General features: G+C 35.1%; 1 protein-coding gene across 8 annotated transcripts in view; it reads left to right on the top strand.

Moving 5' to 3' along the window:
- Nucleotides 1-12,757, top strand: part of LOC103035935 (NLR family CARD domain-containing protein 3) — a 48,466-nt gene extending 35,709 nt beyond the window's left edge. For 4 of the 8 annotated variants that reach the window (XM_049466415.1, XM_049466413.1, XM_049466412.1 and 1 more), the window contains 14 exons: nt 598-771; nt 1,488-1,661; nt 1,746-1,922; nt 2,092-2,265; nt 3,810-3,983; nt 5,229-5,405; nt 6,451-6,624; nt 7,017-7,190; nt 7,416-7,589; nt 7,789-7,950; nt 8,377-8,550; nt 9,302-9,475; nt 10,272-10,433; nt 11,992-12,757. In XM_049466415.1, the coding sequence (XP_049322372.1) occupies nt 598-771; nt 1,488-1,661; nt 1,746-1,922; nt 2,092-2,265; nt 3,810-3,983; nt 5,229-5,405; nt 6,451-6,624; nt 7,017-7,190; nt 7,416-7,589; nt 7,789-7,950; nt 8,377-8,550; nt 9,302-9,475; nt 10,272-10,433; nt 11,992-12,043 (2,296 nt within the window). In that variant the 3' untranslated portion in view covers nt 12,044-12,757. Of the gene's footprint in view, nt 1-597; nt 772-1,487; nt 1,662-1,745; nt 1,923-2,091; nt 2,266-3,809; nt 3,984-5,228; nt 5,406-6,450; nt 6,625-7,016; nt 7,191-7,415; nt 7,590-7,788; nt 7,951-8,176; nt 8,288-8,376; nt 8,551-9,301; nt 9,476-10,271; nt 10,434-11,991 lie in introns of those variants that run through there. The other 4 variants (XM_049466416.1, XM_049466418.1, XM_049466417.1 and 1 more) reach the window with 4 other exon arrangements.
- Nucleotides 12,758-24,124: the final 11,367 nt, after the last annotated feature.

Genomic DNA, 24,124 nt, shown 5'->3' with positions numbered 1-24,124 from the left:
TACAAAAACTTTATTAACAGCATTATTCTCACACAACGGATTTGTTTAACCATCGACATGAGTAATCTTATTCTCATACTTTTATCTTGAGAGGATACAATCTTTTTGGATATTGTTGGAACAAACAAACAGTTAAGAACAAAAACAACAGCATTACTTGTCCTTAAACTTCAAACATTTTCCCTAAGCATATTACTGGGTACATTTCAGTTTTTAAGAGTTCTTTTTAAGAAATATCAGCATTAGATTTGCTAAGTTAATCTATATTTATATTATTGGTGTCATAAATGAAAAATATTTTGTAAGGGGGACAGTAATAAAAGCATAGTGTGGTTTAGGTCTGACAGACTTTTTTTTTTCCGGTTTCATGCAAAGTATTGAAAACGGGCACCAGTTTTTTTTTCAACATTTGGTACTCTGTAGTACCGAAATATTTCGGTCGGTGACTTTTTGGTATCAAATTTCAATACCCAGCCCTAATACTGTTAATTCTAAGTTCATATGCTTTCAAAAAAGTTTATTGAATATTTGTTACTCAACTCAAATTTTTGTATAAGTGAATATTCATAGTAATCTAAGTTTTCTATATTTTTTCAGACTATTAAAAAGCGCTGCTGCTGAAGAAGTCTATGCGTCTCTGACTGAATCTCTAGGAACAGACCCCTTACTGCTGTCAGAGCTGGATCTGAGTGGGAAAATACAAGGAGACTCTGAAATGAAGAAGCTCTCTCATCTACTGGAAGATTCACACTGCAGAACTAAGAAACTTAAGTGTGTTGCTTTAAATATTCAGATCAAAATCTAGTCAAACTAAGTACTGTACGGTCATTTACCACAGAATGACTCTGATGTGAGAAATCCCAAAACATTAAATAATGACAATTAAGTCAAACTTAAGAATTTAAAGAATTTAAAGTTTACTGTAAAATGTTTCTGCATTACAGATCTATAAAAGAAGCCTGAATGAATAAATACATCAGAAAGAGTTAAAGAACATCAACAGGTCAACACATAGTATAATACAATCTTAATAGGTCATTCACAACCCAGAGAGAGAGAGAGTAAGATTGTGAGGGTGTGTTTCTCTCCAATTACAACATTCAGTACAAAATAATAAATAATGAGTAATAAATATAGGTATGTTTATTTCCTTTAATTTCAGTAGGTTGTATTAAATGTTTGCATTTTAAGCTTAGTTAGTATATTTTAAGCTTCAATAAGGGCCTTATGTTAATACCAGAAGAAATAATTTTCTTCTCTAAAGGCGTGAAAGTTATTTGAAGTTAAATATTGCATAAACTCAACAATTTAGCACATCATAGCAATGGCGGAAATTATAGAAAACATGAATGTTTTGTAGCAATTTTTTATGTCAGTTGGCAGTTGGATACTACACAGTTTCATCCTACACTCTGACAGGACTTATGTGTATGTGTTTTATGCAAAATAACTAAATGACCAGTTCTTTACCAATATTCTTTTTGCAGGCTGAATAACAGCAGTATTACAGAGGAAGGCTGTGCTGCTCTGTCATCAGCTCTTTGTTTAAATCCTTCACACCTGATTGAGCTGGATCTGGGAGAGAATAAACTTGGAAACTCTGGAGTCATGAAGCTCTGTGAACTACTGAACAATAATTTCTGCAAACTGCAGAGACTGGGGTAGGTTATGATTACACAAAATAGTAAGCATGTATACTATGCAGATGAACTTCTAAATTGTATATCCATATACTTTGTTTCTAGAATTGCAGACTGTTGTATAACAGAGAAAGGATATGCTGCTCTGGCTTCAGCTCTGAAATCAAACCCTTCATCAACCCTGATGGAGCTGGATCTCAGAGGAAACGATCCTGGAGATGAAGGAGTGCAGCTGCTCACTGATTTAACAAAGAATGAAAACAGTAAACTGAAAACACTGAGGTGCACTGCTATATACTATAAAATACTAAATCTGAGTAACTATCCTGTTGCACTCTTGCAATCACTTTAATTGGAATTTAGTTTTATTAAATGTGTTTGCTTTGTTTAATAATTGCTTAAAACCATGTATGCATTATTGTCAGAATAAGAATGTTTTTTGCTTATTTAGACTGTTGAAAAGTCCTGCTGCAGAAAAAGCCCATGCTACCCTTACAAAAAAACTAGGAGCAAATCCTTTACGGCTGAGAGAGATGGTTTTGAAAGGGGAAATACAAGGAGATTCAGGATTAAAGCAGCTCTCTGATCTACTGAAGGATTCACATTGCAGAATTGAGATACTTGGGTATGTTGTGTGACGTATTAGTATAATTTTTGGAGGTTTGCTTTTTCTACCTAGAATTTGATGAGAGAAATTTATCTGGAACATATACAAAGAGCATTACTGTAAGTATACATGCTAACTTTTAAAATATTACTACTAGTGTTTATATAGATCAAACCTATATATTAGAAAGGATAATGGTTAAGACAGAGAGTCATTAAATGGAATTATATATGTTTTTTACAAACAAAAGTTTTTTTTCTGATGTGCTGTTTTATTTTGTTATCAGTCTTTTCATTAGTAACACTTGATATCCCATCAAGATACAGCATCATATGTCAAAACATGATAATATTTCAGAACATAATAGAATCATGTGACCCCTGAACTGTTGCAAAAATAGTGCTTCCTTCTGAAAGTCTGCAAGTAAATCAATTGTAGACCCTTCAGTCTGCAGACTTTAGGTTGAGCAGTCAAAGGCTTTGTTATATAAAACAGATGCACAAGGATGAAATTAAAATCACAGTGGGGGTAACTTGCATGCTTGCTACAAAGTAAATCCACTTAACAAGTGCTGGTGTTGCACTGTTGAGCAGGAAGCAATACATTGTAGCAATAAAGACATTTTTGAAAGATTTTGAAAGAGAATTGTAATATACCAACACAGAAAATGGCAAACCACATCAAATGAATGAATGTACTTCCATAGGCCAACACAATTTTTGGTTTGGTTTAGTTGTGCAAAAATCAGAAGTCAGATTTATTTATATTTTCACAGTCACATAATAAGTCTTAACTTCTGTAATGTAATTGCTACTGATGCAGAACTCACTCGTTAAGAGAAGATCATCTGTTTAATCCCACAGTGGAACATAAAACTATTGTTGACAGCAGGAACAGGTCAGAAAGGAACTCAATAAAAAAAAGATGTAGCGAAAATATTACAATAAAATAAGTGAAGCTATTAACCCAGTAGTCTGTATAAAGTTCACTTTCTCATAAGTTCACTCAATTTAACTCATTAACATCCTGAGAACGTCTCTACAGGACAGTGTGTGAATGTGTGTTTTTGACCTCATGTATAGAATGTAGCTACAGTAGGTGTGCTGTTTTTTTTGCGTCTACAGCTCTGTTCAAACTATTTAACCATTCAAATGCTTTAATTAAGGGTTTTATGTTCCATACATGTAATTAAGACCTGATTTCTAGAAAAGAAATATTTAAAATATTTACAGTCACATACCAACAATAATAATATATGTTAAATCATATATAAATATAAATATATTTTTCACATTCAAACATTCATAATGTAACTAGTGTATAGTTAATAATTTAAGGGAACTGATAAAAAAAAATACATTTACACCCTTTACGTTTTAGTCGACTAAATTGACTAATTTTAGTCAACTTTATTCTTTTAGTCAAATTGAATTAATCAGATAATGTTTTTTTTCTCCAGGAGTTCCTAATATTTGCATAATATTGTTTGCATAAGATCATGTCATTGAAATTGCACTAGATGTTTGCTAGAAGTATTAAAAACACAAATGTTTTTTTTGCAGGCTAAGTAACAGCAACATTACAGAAGAAGGCTGTGCTGCTCTTTCATCATCTCTTTGTTCAAATCCCTCACACCTGATCGGACTGGATCTGTGTGAGAATAAACTAGGAAACTTAGGAGTGCAGCAGCTGTGTTCCTTCCTGAATAACACTCACTGTAAACTGCAGCAATTCAGGTGAATTATAATTGTTTTATATTGTAGACTAATTATTTAAAAAAAAAAAATATTTTGTTTTATTTATGAGAGAAAGAAAGAGACGGGGTCATCCTGTTGACAAGACAAGACTGTTTTTTATGCTTTCTCTGTGTCTCTTCTAAAACTTAATCAGAAGTCACCACATTAAGTCAACGGAATCTAATTTTATTAATTTTGTATTATAAAATGTAAGAAAACAATTACAATTTCCCCTCAAACAGCTCATCACTAAGGTTAGTTAGCTGGCAGCTAAGAATAGCTAGCTCATTGCTAGCTTTAATTATCTAGCTCATTACTAAGGTTAGCTAGCTCGTCGCTAAGATTAGCTAGTTCATCTCTAGCTCAAGTACTCTCTCAGGCAGCATTAGTTTTTTATCTAGCTCGTCACTAAGGTTAGCTAGCTTGTTGCTAAGTTAAGCTAGCTTGTCATTAGCTTTAATATTTTCCCAGCTCACATTAGTATTTTAGCTAGCTCATCACTAAGGTTAGCTAGCTTGTCACTAGCTTAAGTACTCTTCCAGGTCACATTAGTATTTTAGCTAGCTCATTATCAAGGTTAGCTAGCTCGTTTTTAAGGTTAGCTAGCTCATCCCTAAGGTTAGTTTTCTTGTCACCAGTTTAGTTCTCTTCCTGGTAACATTAGTATTGTTAGCTAGCTATTTACTATGGTTAGCTAGCTCGTCACAAATTTTACTTCTCTCCCCGTAACATTAGTATTTTAGCTAGCTTGTCACTAAGGTTAGCTAGCTTGTTTTGCAAAGGTTAGCTAGCTTGTTGCAAAGGTCAGTGATCTCCCCAATAACATTAGAAGTATGTTAGCTAGTTCACTGTTAACATAAGTTATCCCGCTAGTTTGTACTTATCTCTCCTTTTTTCACATATCCAAAAAGTATAACTTCAGCTAGCCGGTTAAAAAGAGTACATCTTTGTGCAGACTTTAGGCATAGAGAAAAAAATAACTAATTATGTCTGTTTGAATGAATTGTTCCAATTGTTCCTCATCCACAGTCTGAGTCCACCTCACCCCGAAACTGAAACAATATTGATTCCTAACGAGGTCGAGTCCGAGACCAGACTGAGACCGCTTGATTTTGGGCTCGAGACAAGTACTACAATACTAGTGGATGGATCACACATGAAGAAAATAATGCTTTCAGAGCATTAAAATGAAAGATTACAGTCCTATCATGCTGTTATAATAAAATGTTTTTTTTGTGTCTCTAGGCTTTCATTCTGCAGTATAACAGAAGAAGGATATGCTGCTCTGGCTTCAGCTTTGAAGTCAAACCCTTCCTCACTCCTGACTGAGTTGGATCTCAGAGGAAATGACCCTGGAGACACAGGAGTGGACTTACTCACTGATTTACAAAATGATCCAGCAAGTAAACTGAAGAAAATAAGGTAAACTGTTTATTCGCTACAACAGCAAACAGCATAGGTAACTTAATTAATTGCGCCATGGATGTTAGATATTTTATGTTATGAATTTATAATTAAACTCAATTGGAAAGGCTTTCCTTTAATTGGATAGATAATGTATATGACTGTGTGAAACATTAGCATTTCCTTGATTTCATATTAATAAGATTTCATGGTTTTCTCTAATCTTTCTTCAAAAGTGAATTACTTTTGTGTGCATTTCAAACACCTTAACATAAATCCTGCCTGTTGCCATAGCATTTTACAATACATTTCTCAATAAATTTACATGGTTAACTAAACACAGAAACCAGAGATGGCAAATATATATTAATAAAATAATGTTTTACAAAACAGAAATGCATTAATCTCTTAATCTGAGTTGCCAAAACAAATAATGTACCTCAATTGTTGTACACTCTTGTTAAATATCTGCCATTAATTAGTTTCACATGCATGAAAGACACGATTTTCAGCCATACTTGAGAAATGCTAAAATATATATGCTTGGAAGTCTTCAGAAGGGCTCCACATGTTGACCACTGTTATGTTTTGACAATATAAAATAACTGTGATTTCAACCTCCACAACTGCCTCATGTAGTGAAGGTTGCCATGAACATTTAAACAGACAGAATATTAAACTTTGAACAAGGTCTTTCAACAAAGAATTTCTGTAACATTTATTTATTTCTCTTAAATGATCTTCCCACACTTTCAACAAAGACTGACTTTTAGCATTTATTTTTTACCTGAGTGCTACATTTAAAGATCAAATATTCTCATAGCTCTGGATGATTGACTGGGTCTTTGAAAACATAATACAATGTTAAATTTTTTTAAATGCTACACATGGAAGAAAGATGCATTATTATGTCCAAGAAATTTAAATATTTGTCATTTAACATAATTAAAAAACTATTTATAGCTTTAACCAGAACATTTACAGGAATGTTAAAATGAAACATTAAAATACTGAATTAGTTTAAAATTGCAAGTAATTTATTAACAGTGTTCACTCTCTATAGGTTATTGAAAAGCCCTGCTGCAGAGAAAGCCTGTGCTTCTCTGACTGCAGCTTTAGGAACAAACCCTTTACTGCTGAGAGAGCTGGATCTGAGTGAGAAAATACGAGGACGCACTGCAGTAAATCAGCTCTCTGATCTACTAGAGGATTCACACTTCAGACCCAAGAAACTTAAGTATGGAGTGTTTATTATTATTATTATTATTATTATTATTATTATTATTATTATTATTAGTCTTTGCTTGAGTCCATAGACAGATTTTGGTAATTCAAAGAATTCAGAATCATAGTTAAAAGGTCAGTTTTTATTTTGTACTCTGTGTTTAAATTGGGCTCAGGCTTGCATGGGCAGTTTATAGGGCAGGGCTGGGTCGGGCTCTGGCTGAATCTGCTCTAGTTTGTTTCAATCATTGTAAATGTATAATTGTTTTTGCAATACAAAAAAGTGGCTTTTTGAACATCTCAAAAGCTACTAATGTCTAAAATGCATTTTTTGATTACCCTAGCTATATTACACTTTAACAATGTTTATCATTAATTCATTCTACTACTGTGTTCTGATTTCAGGCTGAAAAATGGCAACATTTCAGAAGAAGGCTGTGCTGCTCTATTATCAGCTCTTTGTTTAAATCCTTCACACCTGGTCGAGCTGGATCTGAGTGAGAATAAACTAGGCAATTCTGGGGTGGAGCAGCTTTGTGATCTAGTGAACAATCAGCACTGTAAACTGCAAAAACTGAGGTAAGTTCTAATTATTGCATAATATTTTTTAATTAATGTAGATGCTGATTTTTAAAGTTTAGATTTTGAAAACTATGTGTTGTTTTTACATATAAATACCACTAAAGCCCAGTAAATACAAATGCATTTGCAACGAGAAAATATTGTGGAAAAGTTAAAGCTATTGTAAATCATCCTTGTGTTTATATGTGTTCTAAAGCAAAGACCCTGTCATTTTGTCTGCAGACTTAAGAATTGCAGTATAAAAGAGAAAGGCTGTGCTGATCTGGCCTCAGCTCTTTGTTCAAATCCAACTCACATCAATGTTCTGGATCTGAGTAAAAATAAACTAGGAGATTTAGGATTAAATCAGCTCTATGTACTGGTGAAGAATCAGGAGTGTAAACTACAGGAACTGCTGTAAGTATAAGACTTGCATATGGGTGACTTACTTTATGTCTAATATGGAAGCATGTGACTAACTGTGTTTATACATCTTTTAGCTTTAGATGGTCCAATGCTGCTTTTCTCCTCCCTCACGTCTGCTTACATCACCACATTGTACCTATTGTTTTTATAATTGTTATTATAAAGAAATGAAGAATTTGTGTGTCTGCAGGCTTAAGGAGTGCAGTGTAGGAGAGAAAGGCTGCGCTGCTCTGACTTCAGCTCTGACCTCAAACCCCTCACACCTGAGAGAAGTGGATCTGCAGGGGAATAAACTGGGAAAGTCAGCAAAACAGCTCTCAAAGCTAATGAAGCATTCGAGATGCCATTTGTGGTAAGAAAGCTAACACAGTGAACAAAGAACATAGTTACAGAATGGCTGCATGATTGTGCTGAGATAATATTAATTATTTTAAATAATAGACATTTTTTTACCTATTTTAACTACTTGATAGTCATGTTCAGAGCCATGAACATATCATATAACACACGAAAGTGTAGTTAAAAGGTCAGTTTTAATGCTTTACTCTGTGTTTTTGTTGTGTTTAAATTGAGCTCAGGCTCACAAGGGCAGTTTATGGGGCAGGACCAGGTCAGGCTGGATTTTCTAAGCTCTAGTTTGTTTCAGAAAAAGAAAAAGTGGCAGTTTGTACATCTCAGAAGCTACTTATGTCTGTTGTATTTTATTCATTCCTCTAGCTATATTACTCTTTAACAATGTGTATCACTAATTCATTCTACTACTGTGTTCTGATTTCAGGCTGAAAAATAGCAACCTTTCAGAAGAAGGTTGTGCTGCTCTATTATCAGCTCTTTGTTCAAATCCTTCACATCTGATAGAGCTGGATCTGAGTGAGAATAAACTAGGCAATTCTGGAGTGAAGCAGCTTTGTGATCTTGTGAACAATCAGTGCTGTAAACTGCAAAAACTGAGGTGAATTCTAACTGTTGCTTAATATATTTTAAATAGTGTAGATACTGACTATTTTATTATTTAATGATAATTTTTTTAAATGATTTAAATGATTAATTTAATAACAAGTATCACAGGATTTTAAGCTAAACTAACATCCAAGCCTCAGTAAAAAGTTAAGAGGTGACACTGAGAAGGAAATACTTCGTCGTAGGAAAGGAAGACACCTTAAAAGAATATAAACATAGAAATAATTTTCTGTTTTACATCTTTTAGCAAAAGAAATAAGCAAAGCAATATAATAAAGAATACAGTTTTTATATCAAAATAAATATGGAAGTAGACGTGAGCCTGATATTAGATGTGATAATATAATAACATTTCATATAATCTTTATGCCTGACCTGCCAGGTGTTTTTGGTTGTCAGATTAATGTTCTTTAACAAACCTTTGAAACTTGCACAGAACGGCTATCCTGAAAATAAATTACACACTTATGTAATTCAGTGATTTCTGAAGGCAATTTGTCACACTGGATTTTATTTAGGCATATCAGGATACAGGGAACTGTATACAAACAGATGCTACTTTTTTTAGATTTTGAAAACTATGAATTGTTTTCTTTGCTGTGTATTGATTGATTACATAAAATCCCAGTAAATACATTGCATGTCTGGGTGTAATGTGAAAAATCTGGAAAAGTTCAAAGCATTATAAATCCTTGTGTTTATACATGCGTTCTAAAGTAAATAACCTGTCATTTTGTCTGCAGACTTAAGAATTGCAGTATAAAAGAGAAAGGCTGTACTGATCTGGCCTCAGCTTTTTGTTCAAATCCAACTCACATCAATGTTCTGGATCTGAGTAAAAATAAACTAGGAGATTCAGGAATTAAGCAGCTCTGTTTACTGGTGAAGAATCAGGAGTGTAAACTACAGGAACTACTGTAAGTATAAGACTTGCATACAGGCAACTTACTTTATGTCATATATAGAAGCTATTGACTGTGTGTATGCATATCTTCTAGCTTTCATCACCACATTGCACCTATTGTTCACTGTATTCCTGGATACTGCATACAAATAAAAATATTGCTTACAAAACTCTCTTTAGCTGGGTTCACCACCATTCCTCCTGACAGCATTCTTTGTTTTGGTAATTCTGGTCAGCTCATTGACCTTGTGTGGCCTCTTTCCATTTATTAAAATTGAACAATAAAAATGTCTGTGTTGCATATAACCTTCCTCAAAGCGTTGTTCGAATCCTGGTCATGCAGCTTGCCATCAGCTGCCAGAGCCCTGAGAGAACACAATTGGCCTTGTTCTCTCTGGGTGAGTAGATGGCCCACATTTTTCTCATCACTCCTAGGGTGATGTCAGTCAGCAGAAGGTGTCTGTGAACTGACTTATTGTTGCTGCACTTTCCTCGGAGAGCGCTGTGATGCTACGCGACAATAATGCATCAGCAGCAATTCAAAAAAGGTGGTTTCACATGTGTTGAAGGAGACATGCGCTGGTCTTCACCCTCCTTGTGTTATGGCATCACTAGTGATGTGGGATATACAGCTGAGTAGCAGCTGAATGGGTGGGACAATTTGTCTAGCTAAATTAAGAGAAAAATGGGAGAAAATTAGAAACAAATCTTAAAAAATCTCTGTAAGCATCTGTGTTTCTGCACTATATGAGTATAATGTATTTTTATAAGTGTTATTATAAAGAAATGAAGAATTTGTGTGTCTGCAGGCTTAAGGAGTGCAGTATAGGAGAGAAAGGCTGCGCTGCTCTGACTTCAGCTCTAACCTTAAACCCCTCACACCTGAGAGAATTGGATCTGCAGGGGAATAAACTGGGAAAGTCAGCAAAACAGCTCTCAGAGCTATTGAAGAAATCAGGATGCCCTTTGCGGTAAGAAAGCTAACACACTGTATAAAGAACATATTTATAGATTGACTGCATGAGTGTGCTACTATTAGTCAACATTAATTATTTTAAATAATAAAGACATTTTTAAAACAAATTTTAGTTAATTAACTAAGCCATGTTTAAAGCCATGAACATATTATACAGCTCTGGAAAAAAACAAGAGACTTTGATGTTCTCAATTTGAAGACCTCTGAAATATAAAATAAGAGGAAGATGGATGATCACAAGCCATCAAACCAAGCTGAACTGCTTGATTTTTTGCACCAGGAGTGGCATAAAATATTCAAAAGCAGTATGTAAGACCGGTGGAGGAGAACATGCCAAGATGCATGAAAACTGTGATTAAAAACCAGGGTTATTCCACAAAATATGGATTTCTGAACTCTTAAAACTTGAATATGAACTTGTTTTCTTTGCAGTACTTGTTTTGAACTTGTTTTCTTTTGAGGTCTGAAAGCTCTGCATCTTTTTTGTTATTTCAGCCTTTTCCCATTTTCTGCAAATAAAGGCTCTAAATGACAATATTATTATTTGGAATTTGGGAGAAATGTTGTTTATAGAAGTTTATAGAATAAAACAACAATGCTCATTTTACTCAAACATATACCTATAAACAGTGTTGTGCGTGAACGAGTTCAAAAGAACATTGAACACGCTCATTTTTTTGTGAACGTTGAACTGAACGCAACACATTTTTTAATAAAGAACTTGAACTTGAATTAGTTCACAGTATGTGTCATGAACTGCAGATATTTCTGTAAATGAACATTTGCTAGTTAATAACATACTGGCTTCCGCACGACGTTACCCGTGATTAATTGCAGCAGAGCGGGGTAGGCATAGCAACGCCGCGTAGCAGGCAATGACCGGAGCGCGAAGGTGAGGGAGAGAGAGAGAGAGAGAGAGATACAAATACAAAGAGAGAGAGAGAGATAGACCAATGACGAGAGTGAGAGAAAGCGCTGCAATTAAAAAAAAATGGCTAGTGGAAGTGATGCACGGAGACAGACACCGATTCTCCTTATGAAATTTTTCATCACCTGTTAGGAAACCCACAATTGCAGTGTCATTAGGAAATGTCTACAATGAGTAGTTTCAAAGAACGTATAGTGATTTCTAGCTTGTAGTGTGCAAAAAGTATTTATTTGAATATCTCACGAAAAAAGTAAAATGAACCGAACTTTGAACTAGTTCAGAATTAAAATTGTGAACTTTGAGCATGTATGAACTGGACTTGAACTAGTTCAGAAAAGCTGTGAACTGGCACAACACTGCCTATAAATAACAAAATCATAGAAACTGATTCAGAAACTGAAGTGGTCTCATGTTTTTCCAGAGCTGTATTACACACTGCCTGGTCAAAGAAAGATCACAAACTCTTATGTTTGGTTTGAGTGCCTTTAGCTTTTGATTGCAGCATTATGGAAAATGATTAACAGAGGGTTTATGTTTGGTGTGTCCTGTAAGAGAAATAGTTAGAGTATGTACAGTATTCTATTGTTATAAAAATATGTTAATAATATTATATTGTATGTACAAGTGAACCGGAAGAGGAAGATGAAGCTCTGGATGACCAGACCCATCACCAGTGACCTGAGTACTGAGGAAAAGGATGTTTGTTCAGATGAACAAAACAAAACAGAGGGTGCAGATGGTGATTGTGAAGTGAATCAGAATGACCGGTCAAAGATCTTGCAAATTTGAAAGTCTGTAGCAGTAAAATTGTACTAACTGTACAAGTTGCTTGTGTATCAGAATACAACTTATATCTTTGTAATAACATGGTGTGAATAGTTGGAAAAAACTCATGGAAGTCATGGAATTTGCCCGAATGTGCAAAATGGGATATTTGTATAGAGAAGAGGCAGCACAGAGCTAGCAAGCTTTAGACTAAAAACCCATACAGAGTGCTGTACTTAGAAACCAGCGCTAACTGAAGAGGGAATCTCAGAGTGAGAGAGTGAAAGAACGGAGGGGATAGTTTGTGTTTTTAGGGGAAAAAATAGAAGGAAAGATAAATGTCCATAGATGTACAAACGGACAAATTAGTACTACTTTTAGTTTTTGTCTAAAGTTTGTCTACTTTTAGTTTTCGTCCGCGTGCTGCATACGCCTCATTCTTCTAGTTGACAAGTACGTACAATGTAAAAGGTAAAGGTACAATGCTAAATATGTTTATTACCATGATTAACAAATGTAACACTGTAATGTCTAATCTATTGTAGGAACTGACTGTTTTAAATGCAGTGTCACACAGACTGTGAATAAATATGTGGAAAAAAAACAAATACCTGTTGTTCTGAACTGTCTCTGCTTTAATGAGTGTCTATTATTTGATTTATTTTGATTTATTGTAATTGATTTATCTATCAACACCAAGTCAATAAACATATATCACACTGTGGTGTTTTCCATTATATAAATATGAACCTGTAACACTCCTACCCTACTGAAATACAGACACTCACAGGTTTTTCTAGAAACTGTTGGCAAGTTGGCAGTGATTCGTTCTTCACCAAGACATTGGCCTAAAGCTTGCCTTAAAGTTTTACTTTTTATTTTGCTGTCTGTAAATTTGCATTTGCTGTTTCCCTAATTTACAATACTTAGGACAGTAGAACAAGGAACTAGCAATGCAAAAACATTTCCTTATAAGCACTACAGTTGAAACTGATCAGTATTCTGGCGAAGGTGAGACTGCAAAGCCTGAAACTCCCTAATTTTACATTTATAAATCTTTTATTTTCAAACATTATAAAAGGAATATAACCATATTTTTCTTTCAAAATGTTTTTACTAACTAAAAATAACTATTTTTGTCTAAATAAACAGGCAGTGCATTGTGTACACATGTACTTTGCAAAGGTAAACTAAATGAGCAAAAGAGCAAAAGGAGGAGCACAGCACAACAATTTAGTCTTAAGAACACAATGTGGTACAGCTGGTTTGAAAAGTTAATATGTGCTCATGACTGGACAGATAGAAATACATAAATATAGACTTATATTTTGTCAGGCTTTCATATTATACATATCATCTGTTATTGTTTTTATTCATTTATGTTAAGGTCCATCAACATGATTTTAAGCTTAATTCATTTGGTGTAACATTATTGTTATTATTATTAATCATTTTATATTGCTTGCAACAATTAAACACACATTTGGAAAGGCAGTGTGCTTGCCAATAATACAGCTCAATACAAAATAGCACTGCTTTTTTTCTGCCTTCCTAACAATATGACAGGTAATATACCAAGTTATTCCTGCACAGCATTACTCTACTGCAACAATTAGAAGCAGAGACATGTTAATTTGCTCTTACAGGCTACAACACTGACTTCAGGCAGTCAACCGTTATAATAAAAAATATAAATATCACACTGGTGGAGAGTGAGGGGCAAGACCCAATATTCAAATAACTGATGCCCGGAGCCCACAGAAAAAATGTAAATTAAATATTTGATAAGTAGAATAAAAATGGTATTGTGTGCCTCAAATGTTAATTATAATTTACTTTGAGGTAAATTCAGTTCTAACCAGTATTGATTATCTTACTCTCTCCTTACTCTCTCTCTGTCTCTCGCTCACTAACACACACTCAAAGATGCCATGACTGAACACAGCTGTCTGATAAAGGAAATCGGGGATAAACCAGTGGAATTCTGAGTAACGGTCATGCCAACCCCTGCTGCATTTGGATGAGACCACTGTGTTTTAGCCCTGCTTGATTTGCAGATTATCGAAATTAAAGCTATTCCGGAATCATTACATAGATAAATAGAACTACTTTGTCTTTATGAACATGTTTAACTCACCACATAAACAATCATTACACAGCTGAGCATTTGTTTACTGTTGTTTCCTTGAAAAGGAAGTTATGGCTGGATAATTTATATTTCAGTCAAACCCAGAGAAAATGCCTATTTCATTAGAATGTAATTGTATGTGTCGTTGACTTCATTGGCAAGTAAGAGTGGCCCATATTCAACCTTTTCGGCCATGGGTTATGCAGTTGTTATGTTTGGCAGTTTAAACAGCAAAACAAACATATACTAGTGTATTTCAGTAATTCAGTTTAAAATGTGAAACTCATGTATTATATAGCTGTATTACACACAGTGATCTATTTTAAGAGTTAATTCTTTTATTGTTTATGATTATGATTTACAGCTAGTAAAACAGTCCAAAAAATCAGTGTCTTAGAAAATTAGATTATATAAGACAAATTGGTATTTTTGGTTTCACTGACTTTGTACTTGACACTTCGGGTCTTATTTAGAACTTCGGGTCTTATCTAGAACTGTGACTGTGGTCTTCCATTTCCTAACAATGTTCCTCACAGTGGCTATGTTTACATGCAAAGCTTTCCTACAATCCAAATGAATTAGTTCCGATTCTAGAATCTGATTAAGGTGTTTATATGTACACTTTCCCCAATAGTCTGAGTAAACTCTCCGTTTATGTGCACGCTACAAGTAATCCGTTCAAACATGATGCGCATGTGTAGTATCGCTTAGTGTACTCGTAACCATGACAACCAGCATCGGGTGATGTCAGCCAGCGTGAGAGGACTAACAGCAACTGGATAACTAGCTATGTTTCCAGAGTTTACAGTGGGTATCAGAGATGATCACAAGTCTTTGGTCACGAATCCAAGTCAAGTCTCAAGTCTTGTCTGGTTGTAATGGGCTTTCTATCGTCGTCTGCTCTCCATTCTGCTAAAGGTACTGCACAGCTTTATCTAAAAAAATCCAGGTAATTAATATTACGAGAATAAAGTGGTAATATTTTGAATGAAATCTAGCTGTAACTGCGTGAGCTGCAGTTTAAGAGCGGGGCACGCACAGTGTGCAGATTTTCCCGTGGTGGGTGTCGTCCCAGTAGCCACGAGAAGCCTCACGGGAGAGCGCGCGGACATTTCGGCTGCCTTTTAGATCGGGTTTTGCGACCAAAGAAAAAAAAAACATCCTAAAACATTGTAATATAATTATTTTAGACCAGCTATTATAATCTTATACAGTGTATTTTATACATTGTTACAGATAAGAAGAGAAGAAGCAGCTTTTTGTTTTTATGCAGCTACAGCATTAATAATCAGCAGGTTATAAATGTAGATAATTGATGGTGATATGTGACAGCTCATGAGCGCTTGTTTCCCTCTGCTCCGCTCCTAAACTACAGCTTAAGTAGTAAAAAATAAATATACATAAAATAAGACGAATATCTCCTCTCCTAATATTAGAACTTTAATCTCGAAGCAAACTGTTTTTATTTTTAAGAGTGGCTCTGGTTCTAAAACGCTGTGGCACATGCGCAGATGTACTTAAACATTCCGATTGGGGATGTAATAGGGTACAGGTGTTTACAAGGCTGTTATTCTTCTTTGTATCGGATTATATAAAGGATTATCCACCTCGTTCGATCGGATAGAAATTGTAATCGGAATGGCCCCAATTGGACTACTCTATTCCGATTGAGGTGTTTACATGGACGTGCTCTATTCCGATTGAGCCAGTAATCCGATTGCTAACGGATTATTATGGCTGCGTGTAAACGTACCCAGTGGAAGCTCACAGCCACTGTCTCTGAGATAGCTTTTTGTATTCTTTCCCTAAACCATGATGTTGAACAATCTTTGTTTTCAGGTCATTTGAGAGTTGTGTTTTGAGGCTCCTATCCACTCTTCAGAGAAGATGCAAAGAAGAGAAAAACTTGAAACTTGCTAATGGCCACCTTAACCCTTTCTCACTGTTGAATTCATCTGTGTTTTTCCTGTGTAGGTCAAGGGTCAATGAGCTTACCAAACAAATGTTGTGGTCCAGTAATTAGTGCTAAAGGTATTCAAATTAATATGATATAATATTTAAAGAATTATTGCACACTTTCTGCAAATCCTATAACCTTCATTGCACATCTTAAATATTAATGTGTTCATCTGCTATAGGATATATTTAACTGAAACTGCTGATTCGAACAATTAATGATTTATAAAGGAACATCATTAAATTTTCAGGGGTCTCCAAACATTGAGACTGATAATCTTTTTATGATAATCTATTTGAAGATTAAAAAAAAAAAACATTTTTAAATGAACACGGGCGATTGAATTATTTTCAGTACACCTTGAATAATAGAAAGACACTCATTAAAATAAATTACACTTACAATTATCCATAATGTGCATTAAGACAGACCTGGGCATTAGCAAATTACAAGGGAAGAGTAAAGTCGCTCTATCCGCACTGAAAACATGAATGCGCGTCTAAACTGTGTATTACGGTAGCCGCGTGCACAGCGGAGCTGAAGGAGCAGACGCTCGCGCTTCTCCTGCGGAGGCTGAATATGGAACAGAAATTAGTTTTACAGCTGAATAAACATAATTGAAACATGTCTAATCAACTGATTTACACCAGAAACTACCTGTCTATAGAACAGTGTAACGTTTTAGTCCTATAAAAAAAGCAAATTAAATGGTTAACAAATGATACCACAAAGTCTTGAAGAACATTGTTAATTGTATTTATTTAGCAAGTTTCCAGTTATAATACTGAAAAATAAGACAAGTTGAAGTCCTAAAACATGAACGTTAAAGTGTTATTATATTACACCACTAAATTCTTAAAGATATCTTTCTCATGTAATCAATATTTATGTTTCAAGTGATATTACTGTATCATTACGGAGTAGGGGATACAAAATTTAAAAATAAATAAATAAATAACTATATTCAGTTGTTAATAAAACAGATTTGATCACTTGTGTGCTGTCCTCTGCATTTTCACATCTGATATTCAGCCTGATTTTAATGCACTTGTCTAAACCCAAAAACTGGTTAGATTTCTCTCTCACTGGACATAAAAAAAGAACTAAGGTAGAACAAACATACAAATGCATTTTTTAAGTGATGCTAGTCTTTTGAAGAAAAATGCTAGTCTTTTGAAGTTGTGTAGCTGATAGTGCTGCCAGTTTTTTAACACTGTTAGTGTTGCACATTTTCAAAACATTTTTTATTAATGATCGTTTTAAATATTGTATAAATTTTATTATTTATTTATTATAAGTATGTGCACATTTGTTTTTCGTTGCATCACTGTAATGTTTTATTTACTGTTCACTATGTACTATTAATTTTTTTAAATTAATATTATATTTAAAAAGACATACATTAAGAAATACATTATATTACGTTATATTAAATTATGTACTCGTATTATATATATATATATATATATATATATATATATATATATATATATATATATATATATATATATATATACATTTCTTATTACTAAAATATGTTATTAACTAAAAGTAAATTTTAAATCCTTCAAAAAAAATGGAATTTTGTTTTAGAAAATCATTTTCTCTAATATCAGAAACATGGATAGATAGATTAAAACCTATATATAATATAAGAAAGGGTATATAATATAGATAGATAATGCTCAGCAAAACACATGAACCAAAAAAAAATATCTCAATAGAAGAGAACTGAAAATGCATATTTTTGAAAGAGACAGTGACCTCTAGTGGATTTTACATTTTACTACGCAAAATCTCTTTTGCATTTTGGTCCTGCAGAATCTGCAGCTGATGAGTAAAGTCATCAATCTGCTGCTGCCTGTGTAGTTGGTTGCGAATCTATAAAGTGTAGTACTCCTACACCAGATTATAGTGATTTTACCCACTTGATGAAATGATCTCTTAGAGGTTCCTGCGTTCACTAGGTTTATGTTATAGGACAATGAATACTTTTACCACATATTAAAGGAAATATTTATATTTTAGAGCTTTTAAGTGTACAATGGTGGTGCTTCCAAGTACTAAATGGGCTGTGTTTGTACCAGTCCCCTTTCTCTGGATACATTTCAAACTAAATCAAACACCTTACAGAAGGCCGATGCAAATTGTGAATTAATCAATTTTGGATTTTACCTACAATATGTCTATGCATATACAATAGCAGGATATGATATATTTAATGTAGTATTAATTTTTAACAACAAAATAACAACAACAAAAACGATTTTAACCCCAACTTTTACATTTAAAGAAATTCAAACGCTGAAAGCTTGAACTGTGTAGTGGGCCCTCTCTCTCTCTCTCTCTCTCTTTCTCTCTCTCTCAAATTTACTTTCTAAAAAGTTAAAAGATACATTGTACTTTAACTGAACTATTGTAACAGTTCTTTTTAACACACTTAAATATGTACAAAAGTATATTTGGAAATAAGTATTTTAGAAATATATTGAATTACATTAAACTTAAAATGTAATAGTAGTCATAATAGTCAATTTCTTTTTAAATACACTATATTGTACTTTTAAAAAGTATGATCAAAATTTACTTTCAAACATTTGATGAAAGCATAATATTATTGTGCTTTTTTCACCAGGGTACCCATTTCCTATCTCAGAAAATGACTGCAATCTGTTAGAGGGAGCCCGCGAATGTGTCCAAAATGAATGGGGGTGAATGGATCAAAACTGATTTAAAGTAGCAAATATACACATGGCCAGTTAATGCTTTAATTGCCGAATTATGAATTCTTTTGAAAAATCAAACAAAGCTTGCCTATATATTTCAGGTTTTCTACAGTAAATATGTTTTTTGCAGTAAAGACGCTAGCCACAGTCAGAGCACGTTTAAGTTTTATAACCGGAGTTTAAAGGTTTAACAAATTTCTGCGGTGCTAAAACTTCTGACATTGTTCTGTGTTGAGGAAATCAGTACAAGTCTGAGTATAAAAATCAGTGTAATATATGATAATATATGTATCTTTGGACTGGGAGTAGCAGTGATTTTGGGCTGGTGATGGACTGGTAGGGATTAGGGAAGGGTTTTATTGAAAAGGGATAGCAGCCAGAAAAAAAATGAATGAGAACTAGTGCATTTTTGGTACTAAATGTAGCCCACGCACAGCCATCCATGTAAAATGTTAAAATGTAAAATAGTGATTTTATTCATTTTTTGACCAAAAATGCTGAAGCTGCATCCTCCTGTGGATGTGTTCCAGCCATCTGATTCAGATAAAGTCATAGGGTAGGTTAAAGAATTTGGGCCATGACTTATTTACTGTATAGCCAAATATGATCCAGACCTGAAACCTATGTTAATGCATAGTTTAAAATGACAGTGTAAGCTGTAAAATGTATTTTTGTACCCCTGCTCCATTAGCTGATGAAAATGAGCGACATGATTAATGAATTGCTATTCTTTTAATAATGGTATGTCAGCACATAGGGCCTATGCAGGGAATGCAGTCTAAATGACATAATGAATTAAAGGAGGTTTGATTACGCTAATGTATTTGTGTGTGTGTGCTGCTGGATAAATCAATTGGTTTTGATTGATTTCACGGCTCCATGTCCCAAGTAATAAGCTTAATGAAAGCAGAATCCCCTCAGGGCCACCAGTGTGTGATTTGTTATTGAATAAGAGGTGTGGTTCAAACTCCAGTGTCCCATTCAAATAAGGGAAAAAGGAAAACACTTCATTACGTTACATTTGGTTTATTGTCCACTGCATGTCCCTGGCTTCCCTGCATGGGAACTCTCAATAGATGTTCCAAAGAGATGAGGATGCAGATGAAGAGACAATCATTGCACAAAATAATTAAATAAATTATATCACTGACAGCAAAATCAAAAATACAAGCTGTCAAATCGACAATCTGGTTCACTCTTTAAAAGAAGGAATGCAATGACAAATGCTTTTATTGGTAAAAAAAAAAAAGCTCCTTCATCTAGTCAAGCCAAGAGAATTCTTAAAGAGGTACATATACTACTAAAAAAGTCATATATATATATATATATACATACATATATGTATAAATACAGAGGGTTTACTTCTAGCTCCAAATCCTTGGCAACATTTAAGAACTCAAAGGTCACATTACACTAATAAAAACCATCTTAAAAAAATCAGATCTGGATCAAATCTGGAACAAGATCCACCTAAGTATAGACAATGAAAGGAATGGCTAGAACATACAACATTATCTGTCAAACATGGTGGTGGACGTGTTCTTGCATGGGCATATATAACTGCCAGTGGAACTGGGTCATCAATGTTTATTGACATTCTGCTGATAGGAGTAGTAGGTTGAGTTCTGACATGTCAAGCTCTACTTTCGATTCAGTCAAATGCTGCCAAACGAATAGAACAGTGCTTCACAGTACATGTGGATAATGACTCGAAACACAAGGTCATCAAAAGTAACCCAAGAGCCTGAGCACAACCCAGCTGAGCACCTTTTTTACTTATTAATGTAAAACTTAAACAAATAGACTCACAATCAATCAGCAATTAAAGGCAGCTGCGGTAAAAGCAATGTAAACAGTTAACTCTGAATTTGAAGGACAGTTGATTTGTAGGCATTTAAAGTTTGCTTAGTCAGTACTCTTTCTTTTCTTTCTGGGTGACTCCTGATGAGAGAGACTGTCATCAGGAAAAACAAGACCGAAGCCAAACTCATAAATCACTCTCATCTACCCCACATCCCAACCCCCCCCCCCCCCCCCCCAACCAACCTCTGGCTCCTTACAGCCACATAGTAAAGCAAGCATTCTTTTTATGTGTGTGATAAAGCTGTTACACAGGGAGGACTGAGCTAATTCATGAGTTTTAATCGCTGACATTTTATCAATAAACAAGTTTTATTAGTGATCATTGAAAGCCCAATGGTCCAAACATACTCTGCTCTGAAGTGATTCCAGCCACACACTCTTGATATCAACTGCAAACACACATTCATATTTAAAGTAACAACCAACAGCATGGATTATAATAAGCAGCCAAGTGGTATTAAGAAATATAAGAAGCAAATAACATCACATAGTCTCTAAAAACAGGTATAAAGGGCTTGTGTGATAGGATACCATAGAATAATGTTCTTTAGTTCTGGTATTGGTGGAACACTTCTGATAAAAAAAATTGTCATTAAGAGATAAAAAAAAGGTTTGTCTAAACAGAGATATTTTCAGGCCAACTTTATAGATTTTTTATTTGTTGTCAATCCAAACAAGATCAGGCCATGATCTCACAGTTGTCTGCCATATTTTTGCGGACAGCTAACCTGGTGTGGTTGGACTTGGGCCCAATCCCATTTCACCCCTTAGCCCTATCACTTAACTCTACCCCTGTTTCCCGCATGCACACCTAGGGGTAGGGCATCCTGATTCTTGTTAGGCTGTAGGGGAGGGAGAAGTATCAGGGCTACATGGCCCTTCAAACTCAGATTTTTTAGAGGCACACTCAAAACAGATGGCAATGAGAATCACAGGCAAGATGGCGGCTCAAGTGACCAAAGAAACCCACAAATTTTTGTATTTTATATATCCCAGAGAGAGCGATGCCAATTGTGCTCTCTCAGGGCTCCGGTAGCTGATGGCAAGCAACATGAACAGGATTCAAACCAGCGATCTCCTTATCATAGTGGCAGCACTTAGCCCGCTGGACCACTCGGAGCCACATATTACCATAGTTTAATGTGCAATTTCAATGTTTATTGACATTTTCTTCATAACACGCATTAAAAATGTGCTAGTAGTTCGTCTCAGTAGCAAGCTAGCTTGCTAACTTGCCTGTTCCAGCTTAAATAGTACAACAGACTGCAGAGGCTGCAGCATTTAAGGTGGAATAAAATAAAAAGCTAATTTCAGCAAATTACAGTACAATATTAATTAATTGCTGCACCACCTGTCCTCTGTTTAAATACATAAAATGACCTTTAATTAACTAGTTAACCAGCAGCTACATTGCTGAAATTTAGGATTGTACCCTTTCCCTTGTTACTCATGAAAACTAGGTTTAGGGGTAGAGAAATGAGATTGGGCCTTGATGTTGTGTGTCCACTTTCACTTAAAGCTGCTGCTTTGCTGATTGAATTAGGTTTGATTAAATGAATTTGGGTGATGCTAAAGTCAGAAGGAGCATTACTGGCAGGGGTGTGTATATGTTTCACAGTTTGTTTCAAATATGAACAGTCACTCAAACTTCTGGCACTGTACTGAGGTGCTATGGGTCATGGGCTTTGCCAGAACATCTCCAGCATGTTGCTACCATGACCAGAGGCTATCAAACACCTGCCTGCTGTTGCACAACCAAAGAGGTGTATTACAAAAAGCAACAACCATGCTTGAAGAAACATCCGATCATCCTGTGCCAGGGAAATAAACAGAGCTTAAATGCCTGAGACAACTTTTTAATGCAGCCTGGAATGTGTTGAAAGGTTTAGACAGAGATGGCAGGCAGAGTGTTGTAGGGGAGCTCCCAGCATGCTCTGCAGCCTGCCCTTTCTCCTTATTGGAATTAAGTCACCATACCAAATTCTCAGCTTTAAGCTTTTGGATATGGGAACTGTATTCTCAAGAATAATAGTGCTCCATTCAGTACTATTGGTATAAGTGTGGTATTGCAGGACAAATCATCTAATATCAGTACATCAGATCCCACTGATGCTCTTTCAGTGGTTGGGCTGAATGCAATCAAATGTTACTCAAAGCAATGATCCAACACATAGTGTAAAGCATGAAACATCTTGCCCGTAAGATTGTTTGAACTATAATAACGATAATGAAAAAAAATAATAAATTGCTTCTCTGGCGAGCTTTTGTTTACATTTCTCCCCTGTCTCTCTGTCGTGAGCTCAGCGTGACTTTTTTCAGGCCTCCCTTATAAAGGCATTTTTTTTGTAGCTGTGTCCCAATTCACTAGACGGGGCTGCAATAGTGTATTGGACCGCGACCCATGGGGACATGGGTTCGGTCCCGCATGAGAAGTGGTGTGTGTATTTATGTATTTTTTCCTTTCTTCTTGGGTTTACCTGCTTTGAGATCAACTGTTCTGCAATTGGGTTCAACCACCCTCTGGGCTGGAGAGATACTAGTCTCTAGCACTCCGTTCCATTACACTTTATTTTCCATAATTCCATAATTTTGTGGCCCGCCACGTAATGGCTTGTAAAATATTTTACTTAATTGTTGACCCCTGGTGTAGAGTATCCCAAAAAAGAAGCAACAAACTTGTGTCAATATCATTGATTACAGAAGGAACATTGGATAAGTTGGATAAGTGTTAAATATTCATTTATACATTTTCATTTTAATCACTTCTCATTCATAGCATCAAGGCCAAGCTCAAAAATTGGTTCTGTTACTGGAACCAGCTGGCAACCAGCTATGACCTGACGTGGACCAGCAAATGAAAGGTATAACAATGGTGTGTTTTTTTTTGTCACTATGCTCCACATTGACCTAAACCTCCTATGGAATGGCCTGTAGGCCTGCAGCAACCCATGGATAAAAGGGTGTAGTAACAACACCTGATGCTTCACTGCTGATCAGCTAAACTTCTTCTCTCACAATGAAAGCTTTTCATTCAGACCAGCCAGTGAACCTGGGGAATTCAGACTGCAGCTGTGTGTGGACTGGAGGACTGGAGCACAGCTGGCCTTTTGTCTCCAACTGAATTGAAAACTGTCCTTCGTCCAAGGTGTCATAAACATCAAACTGGCTGACGGTTTAATTGTCCAGTCACAAGGAGATGAGAGTATAATTTCTGGCAATACTGAAGCACCTCGTGGAAAGGAGCCTAAGAGGATGAAGTGTCTGCCTGTCTGCCTTGGGGGCATCTGTAACTGGGTGGGTGTATTACCTGATTGGAAAT

This window comes from Astyanax mexicanus, chromosome 17, assembly GCF_023375975.1.
Source record: "Astyanax mexicanus isolate ESR-SI-001 chromosome 17, AstMex3_surface, whole genome shotgun sequence".
NCBI lineage: Eukaryota > Metazoa > Chordata > Actinopteri > Characiformes > Acestrorhamphidae > Astyanax > Astyanax mexicanus.
The sequence above is the reverse complement of the archived record's forward strand: the minus strand, read 5'-3'. Positions and strand labels throughout refer to the sequence as shown.